The 8,778-nt window shown below is 41.1% G+C and overlaps 1 protein-coding gene across 1 annotated transcript in view; it reads left to right on the top strand.

Annotated features, from left to right (window-relative positions):
- Positions 1-2,088: 2,088 nt before the first annotated feature.
- Positions 2,089-8,778, top strand: part of max (myc associated factor X) — a 7,747-nt gene continuing 1,057 nt past the window's right edge. Inside the window, 4 exon segments of the mRNA XM_020604020.1 lie at positions 2,089-2,274; positions 2,570-2,596; positions 7,495-7,602; positions 8,393-8,516. Coding sequence (XP_020459676.1) covers positions 2,239-2,274; positions 2,570-2,596; positions 7,495-7,602; positions 8,393-8,516 — 295 coding nt within the window. The 5' untranslated portion in view covers positions 2,089-2,238.

Raw genomic sequence — 8,778 nt, forward strand, 5'->3', positions numbered from 1 at the left:
ATCCATACAGGTCTCTGCCATGGTACGCCGTTATGATCCTACTAAGATGTACTGTACAATTGATGTTGACATGTTTAAGGGGTAGATTTGGTGAGACAGTCAGCTGTGACTATCACAGTTCAAGGTGAGGATGCACAGCGTAGACCTGACTGGGTAAAGGCGTATAGAAATCAGTTAATGCATTGTGCCCTTAGACTGGGAATAGTGGAGAAGGACAGAGAAGCAGCACACCTCTCACTTCCACTCATCTGTATTTGAGCTTTACAGTTTTAGTGTAACAACCTACACTTCTTGTTTCTTAGTGAACACGCCTAGTTTCTGGAACATGCTTCCTTTTTCTAAACTGACTACACTGTTCCACAACACCTGTACTCTAATCTTAGATAAGTCAGAGAAAAGTGCTTTGTACTTCTCCGGTGAAAGGTTGCAGTTTACCAGTCTGTCTCCTGTCCCGCCAGAGGAGCTGATGTGGGACGCTGAGTCCCAGAAGTTGCTGTGTTCATTTGTGAAGAGTTGATTACTTCTTACTTACCTTGAATTTTGTACTTGACGGTACGGATTGGCACGCTGTAGAATAATTTTTCTAGGCACAGCTGTCGCCTGTGTGGAGGCATAAAAATGTAAACAAAACACTGTTAATGTAGCATCAGATATTTCTTCAGCACATCTTGTTTGTAAGATCGTAATTCATAAAAATTGTAACTGAAATAAGTGTGTATTGAAAACTGCAACTGAAGATGAAGCATGTTTCTGTAGTTGTTTCAGATTTCTGAGTCAAAAGTTGTTCAGGATTCTTCTCTTCAGTTGGGTTGTATTTGTTCTCATTTTATTGATTGGATGATTTCCCAGCAGTGGTTGGGGACACGTGCTTAAAATCACAATTATGATGATGTGATGTTCAATAGTTTTTAAAAAAGGTAACAGCTGATGAATTAGCTACTTGTAAATTCACGTAATGAACCACAAACTAGAGAGCAATATGTTTATTTGACTTGTTAATGCTAATGTGGCTTTTTTTCCAGTGAGTACATAGCTATCAACTAGTTGCTAATTACTAGCAGAGCTCCACCCAGCTCCCACCTAATAAGGTTGCATTTCATCTTGTGAACAACAAAGTGTTAACATCTGTGTTTATAAAGCTCAAAATGTTTCATTTCAGTTATAAATCAATAAATTTAATGATATTGTTATTACTGAGGTCATAGTAAAAGGTGGTGTACTGGACTAGGTTACATTCAGAGGTGCAACACAACAACAAACAGGTTGATCACCTTTATGTAAAGATATTCTATATAACGAAGGAACTGTGGTGATTTACAAATAGCCCTCACTTTTGCTTAGAGATTTTCTTACTCTTTTTTTTACAGTGGGAGTCTATGGGAGAGTGCGGCACTTGCTCTGGAATTTTCATTCAAAACCCGTTCATCCTATCACAAGGACAGAGGTAGACTGTGAGTGATGTCTAGTTCTCCACATTCAAATGAATGGAGAAGCTGAGAAATGTCCAAAATCCCAAAATCGACATAAAACATAAACTATGATAATTCAAAAACCAAACAAGATTGATAATACTGGGGTTGGATATTGTGTGGAGCATCCACACACTACGTAGGCCTGTTAATAGACTAAATAGGACTACATTTTAAGTGATGAAGAGAAGGAGACACCTGATTGGTGCATTCTTGGAGCGTGGGTTTGTGTTTCATGAGTGTATTCTTAAAAATCCACGTGTCTCAGCCATGGCCCTATTTAGCTCCCCTGACATACCAGTACGACTCTAACTACAATTCCTATAATGCATCTGAAGGAAAAAAAAATGCGTTGTAACGTCTCAAGCAGCCTCAATGACTACTGGACGTTGTAGTTTACAAATAAACATTATTTTCAGCTATATAATATTCTGAAATATTGATGATGTTTACTCTGTTACTCGTTTGACAAATATAAATTTTTAAACATGTATTTATTAAAAATTCTTCAAAGACGTAAGGGTTTTTAAAGATACAAAGAAAAAGTGCTATAATAACTACATTTCCCATACGCCTTCGGGGTGTGGCGCAAGCGCGCTGCGCAGCGATAGCCGTGTGTGTGAGAAGTGTAGTCACGTGGAGACTGTATAGTCCACCTCGGTTCTGTCCAAACAGAACGTGTCTGACTGTTTGAGCGCGGCTCGGTGCTAAACAAATTCATGTTGTTTTTTAACCACCCTTCCCTTTAAACTAGACTATTTATCGAAGAATGAGTGATAACGATGATATCGAAGTCGACAGTGACGTGAGTATGGTCACTTTTCGCTTTTTAAGGATGTTATTTTGTTAGCAGGCGATGTAGCTGAACTAGCTGCTCAGCTAGCGTTAGCTACCAGTAAGCTGGCTAGCTTTGCTTCCCTATCTGATAAGTGTTGTGTTTAATCGGGATTCTAGTTAATTGATAAGCAGCACAAGCCTATCTTGTTGTGGACCATTGTTCATCTGCTACATTATTTTACTTTTTAGTGACTTCAGCGAAACAGTAGGATGTGCTGAGCAATTGTGGCTACAATTGTACTTTTTGTTCTGTTTCTTTGCAGGAAGAATCACCGAGATATCACTCTGTGGTGCGTAATGCTGGGGGGATTTGTCCACTGTCGAAAAATATTTCACTGTTGTTGCAAAGTGAATTTATCCATCTCACACTGCTTTATTTGTTGATATTGATTGGTAAGACTGCACAGTAGAGGTTGCTATTACTTCAAAGAGAATGTGAAAGTGCTGTCTTCTGCCTTGTGGGATTTCATATTTGTGTTTTGAATTAATATCACAGCACGACAGTTTTCCGTTTTTTTCTGTAGCATTGACCTAGTTTATTAGCGCAGTTCCAGTAGCGCAGCGATTGTTTCTCGGTATCAGCGTTAGCAGTGCATTGCAGGGTATCCCCCATCCTGTGTATATGCGGCCATAGGGAGACGGTGACACGACATCTATATTTAGACCAAAGCTTTATCCTGCTACAAAGGCTTTTTGTTGCTTGTTGGTGATTTTTTTTTGCGGTTAATACAATGCTTTTGTGTGAGACGGTAGCGGCATAGTTGCGCCGAGTTGCTTCCCCCGGTGATTCACCTCACACCACGGGGATCCTGCACATGATTTGCAAATTATGCATCTCAGTAAAGAGAGGTTTTATGTTTTGTACTGTATCCACACTCAGGATGCAGATGAAAAAAGAGGCGGCTGAATGTTTACGAGAAGCGGTGGCTGCGCTTGCATTTCGGCCGAGCCTTCATGTCAGGAAGGGGTGATGTGGGATGTTTTCCTGTGTTGTAGCCAGTGGTTAGAGCCATCTTCTCTCTACAGGCCACTAAAGGTCTGGCAGCCTAAATGAATGACGTATAGCTGCATCGCATGCGGGCGAGAAAAACACCCTGCACGACTTGGCTGATGCACAGGCTGCCAAACACGACGTCCTGCCTCCTGCTAGAGAGCCAGATTTTAAATGCAGAAAAGCATTTACGGAGCTGGTGTTCTGATTTTAGAGGATGCATTAGTGATGTAAGAGAATTTTAATGCAGCTGCCCTCCAGCAGACCTCAGGCCTTCGGCTTCAGAGCAGTGACTGGGACTTGATTTCAGTTCAGTTAATGATTACTAAAGCTGTAAGCATAAGTATGTTGTCAGACAGTAGCTTCCATCTTTGCATGCTTTATCCTCGATGAACATAGTCTTAAAATCAGCACATATATAAACACGGCTGAATGACTTTGCTTATAAATATTGGTGTTTAATTACCTTTATATAAAATAAACTACAGCTTTTTTGTGGTTGATTAGACAAGATTGTACTAATAATCTCAAACTTTTTTTTTTTTTTATAAAATGAGTCCATGTATTTAGAGAAAGGTGTCTTTTCTATAGATAAATTGTAGTTTATCTCTCATTTGTTCAGAGGTTACATCAGTGGTACACTTGATATCACTGGGCAACTACCAGTTTGTCACTTGACTTGTTTGTTTAGTAAAAGTCTTTATTTCAAATATAAAGATGACACAGTGCTTTTTTTTACATGACCATCTTTGGACAGTGAGCCTCTAAATGAGTCAACAGCCAGGATTTCTTTTTGTGGTTTTTGGCAACTCAGAATTAATGTTAATTAGCTTGAGTTGTGTAAATGGACCATTAACAGTGGTCAGTACAGCCGGCGAGATCAACAGCCACTAGCTTAAACTTTCTGCAGCTTTGCAAGGTGCTTTTAATGATGTGAAATATTAAAATAGCTGTTTTTGTCATATCAAAAGTGGGACTTTGATATAAAAATAAATTCAAATGATGAAATAGCCATTTGAGGTCAGGTGGTGATGACAGTGTGGCAGACATTCAGTGGGCTTCCAGAATGTTGTGTGTAGATACCTGTATGTCTTTTGGTTTAGTGATGTTTCTACCATTTTAGAGCAGGAAACTTGAACATGAAAGCCTGACAGAAATGTAGGCTTTCATGCACACAGTGACAGGTGACCATCAGTAGGCAGGAAGATGCAGCTAGCGGCACCTGGAGCACTTGCATAACGTGTTGTGGTCAGATATGAATAGAACGCAGGGAGCAGCTCGTTTGGCGTTTCTTCTCAGGGAGGTACGAAAAGGTATCGGTTTTAGGCTGAACAGATAATGGCTGCACTTAGGTAACTGGACACCTGTTCATGATGCCTGATGCACTTAATAACTCAGACAGTGTGTACTGTACCATGCAGCTAGGCTCCACAGCATATCTGAGTACAGTTGACTGTATACAGGAAGTTTGATATCAGTGAATCCTGGCTGGTAAATGGACCTAACTCCATTTAGGTAATTGCATTTGTTTGTCATAAATAGGATTCTCATATGCAATAAAGAAGTGCTACAGGAGTCTGGATTGGATAAAAAAAAAAAACTTTATTTTTTGGACTCTTAAGGCTGTAAGTCCAGATGTTGGCAAGTAGTGACAGGCAATGTGATGTAAGCTGTTGTTGGCAATGCTGTAAATCAGTAGGGACTTTTTATTTTGTTGAGAAAACCATAACATTTTATTGCTATTGTGGTTTAAAATTACATATACCATTAGAGGATTTTGTTCATATTGTTCATTCCCTGTTGAAAAGTATTTAAGAACACATATGTTACAGTCTTAATTGCAGTTAAAATGAGTTACATTGTAATAAGAGTCAGTCAGTAGCATGCTAGTCCATAAATTAATACTAAATATTTTGTAAGTTATGTACGGTATTGAACAATTTTGTAATCAAAACTAACAAACATGCAAATGCAGGTTGTTTTGTTCGCCACCCAGATCCTGATGCATCTTGTCTTGTGATCACTGTAGTTTGAAGCTGACGGTTGAACAACAGTCACAAAACATGAAGCGTTAAATTAAATGTATGAATTAGTAGTAGTTAGTGTAGCTGGTGTTTGTTCTGTGCTGGTGGCCCACCTTCGTTATGAAACATGGAATGGGATTGTAGGATTTCAGTAAAAACAAAAATGTTGGAGAGAAAAATTGGAATCTTGTAAACTTGAATCAAGATTACTGGATGATTTCACGCAGAAATCTTATTTTCATTGGAGTGTAGTCATAAATAGCAAATAGCCAAGTGTTTATTTCACCTACCCAGTGCACTCAGTGTAGTAACTGTATATGGAGCAGCTCCACTGAGAACTAAGTGCATTCTTGGATTTTAATTAACTTTCAGTGATTAATGATGAATAAAATGTGTTTGAGTTGATTAAAACAAGCCTTATCTTTCACCTGGTGCCAGCATGCTTGTAAAATATTATGTTTTGTGTGTCCCCAGACTTGTCCACAACCTGAAATAGTAGATGTTTTATACTAAAAGTAAATGTATGATAACTGAGCAATAGATTCAAAGTCTGAAGTGCACTGTACTTGTTGGAGACAGAAAAAGAGCCACGTGTGTTTCTGAGCCTCCGTGCTATTCACTGAAACCATGCAAATGAAAATGGCTGCCAGACCTGTAATTGCACATGCCATCAGTGCCAGTCATGTGTTTGTTTATACCAGGGTTAATGGAGGCAGTGGCTGTGTGGATGAAACCAGGAGGGGTTCGTGTCTCCTGGATGGTTTGTGGCTCTTGTGCAACAGGCCGCAGGAGTAGCTGTCACCATGCCAGCCAGAGCAATCACAACACTGGCATTGTGGGTAATGGGCGGTGGATTTTAATTGCTAGTTTTTATAATATTTCACTTATATTTGTGTGACATCCTGGCTGACAGTTTTTTATTTATTTTGTGGTGGCTGAGTCACACTTGATACATCGTCTTTCCCAACATACACGTGCACGTTTCAACCTGCGTGCTGTCTCACTTGTGGCCACTTTGTTGTGATCCCTGAGCAATATGAGCCACTTGATACCAGGTCACGTGACTTGGACCATGACGCCCATGTGCCTGACACATTGTCATGAGGTTGCATTCCTAATATTTCAGGTGCTTTTGTCCTTGTATGAAGTGAGATGACCAGTAAAGCTGCACATGGTCTGATTGGGTGTTGGACTTAACGTCTCAGCCGGGTGACAGCGAGTCCAGAATCAGATGTGACGGTTTAAAAACGGGTGAGACTACAGACAGCACTCCTGTCCTGCCTTCCTCATGTGGTTGTGGCAGCCATCTTATGCCTCTGCATTCTAATTGGCATGCAAATGTGTGGTTGAAGTTTGCAGCCTGTTGTTTTACATGAGTCTCTGTGTGCTGAGGTTGTATTACAGCTGTGTAATGTGGAAGCACAGTGCATGGAGAGGGCAACAACCATCCTCCACACTGAGCTGCATTTTTCTTCTTGTTAACCCTGAATCTTAAGCCACAAAAGGAGCTCTCCAATTATGCCTTTATAAATCTACAAAATAAGACCTGTGTTGGCCATGGTGCTGTTCAGTTTGTCCTTGTCCGGGATCTGTTGTTGTCTGCCCACCTCTCATCTGAATCCTCAGAGGTTGAGGAGGACAGAAATGCACTGAGAGGGGTCAGCATGAGTTACACGGAGGGAGGGGGGTTGAAGGGCAGGACGGACCATATGGTCACATAATGCAGCGTTTACTGGTGATGCAGATTATAGGGTCAACATGACCTCTTAATGTGAGGCTGGTGGAGGTTACTGATGTGCCTGATGTGCTGCTGACAGCGTGTTGATACTTAGACCCTTTGGATCATCAGTTATTTGTATGTCCAGGGTGAGTTATATTAGTTTTTGGTGTGGATCTAGAACCATGTGATAATATAGGTTGTTTCTTAACATTGTGATTTGAGACATTTTTCTCATTTTATGCCACATTTAATTTTAAAACCACGTGGTATATATCATGACACCCCTAGTTTAAATGACAATTGCTGCACTGAATGTTGTTCTTGTAAAGGCAGAGTGGGACTTGGCAGCAGAGCAGTTTGTGTAGGTGTGACCGGGGACGCTGGACACCTGCTGTCTTCTACCCACACTGCTTTGCTGCCGGGCTGAAGGCCTTGTGACTTTCTTCGTTGCAGGCAGACAAACGGGCACACCACAATGCGCTGGAGCGCAAGCGTAGGGACCACATCAAAGACAGCTTTCACAGCCTCCGGGACTCGGTGCCCGCCCTACAGGGAGAAAAGGTTGGTACAGCTCACACTCTACCTCCTCCAGGCACACAAGTGATGCTCACGGAGGATATTTCTCGTGTTTTGTCATATAATATTTCTGCTCAGTGTGAATTTTACTGCTAAGGATAGTCAGGGGTGAGGGCGTTTCTGCCATGAGGTAATTTTAATGATTTCCTGTGAAAATACATAGATGCAGATGTTGTTACTTGTTTAATGTGTTTGTCACTGGAGGGAAATGGTTGAAGAGCAGGTGGTGGTTTCTAGGCAGCCAATCAGATTCTGTTAAATTGGGCTTTGGAAAATTTGCAATGAACATTTGTTTCATTTACTGTTTTTCTGACAAAAGCAATTGTCAGATAAAGATAAAAGCAGCCCAAGTAGGAGCATGTCTGTTTTTTTGGCTTCCCAAGTTAATGCTTCACTTCATACATGTGCTAGTTTTTAGTGATGTAACAAGATGGACTTTGAGTTGGGCTATTTGGCTGCTGTAAAACAAGCAGCACTTTAGTTTGCTGTAATTGAGACGAGCTCTCTCACACAAACGTGTCAGGGTTATTACCTGTGGACTGAACTGCTCAAGGAGTTTGCGAGGTTAGGAGTTGTCGAGCTGAGCTGTGCATAAACAAATCTAGTGTCACCGTAGATTTACTGTGGTCTTCTGCAGCGTATCGGCCTCAGGGCCAGTCTGTATGGCAGCATGGCTGGAGCAGGAATCTTTGTTGGAAATGTGATAAGGACTCTGTATACTTGGCGTCATTGCTTCACTTTTTGCATGTGTCACTAACAGCAGTCTACCAAACAGGCGTCTCGAGCTCAAATCCTAGACAAAGCCACAGAGTACATCCAGTACATGAGGCGAAAAAATCACACGCACCAGCAGGATATCGATGACCTGAAGAGGCAGAACGCGCTGCTTGAGCAGCAAGGTAACACAGTCCCACTCCCATTTTTCTCTTCAGGATGGGGTGGGGGGGTGGGGGGCACAGACAATTTTGTTTTCCATGCTTAATTTCAAATTTAGGAAGAACTGTGCACAGTTGACACATTTATGACAATTCAGTCATTTTGTAGCAAAACAAATTAGGCTTGCAGTCGGTGCCACAGACGTGTTCGTCACCATCGTTTTGTGTATTTTCAGAATAGTGTTTGATGAATCCAAGCCAAACATGTGCTCTGGGGTTTACTCTG

Source organism: Monopterus albus, unplaced genomic scaffold (assembly GCF_001952655.1).
Source record: "Monopterus albus unplaced genomic scaffold, M_albus_1.0 scaffold63.1, whole genome shotgun sequence".
NCBI lineage: Eukaryota > Metazoa > Chordata > Actinopteri > Synbranchiformes > Synbranchidae > Monopterus > Monopterus albus.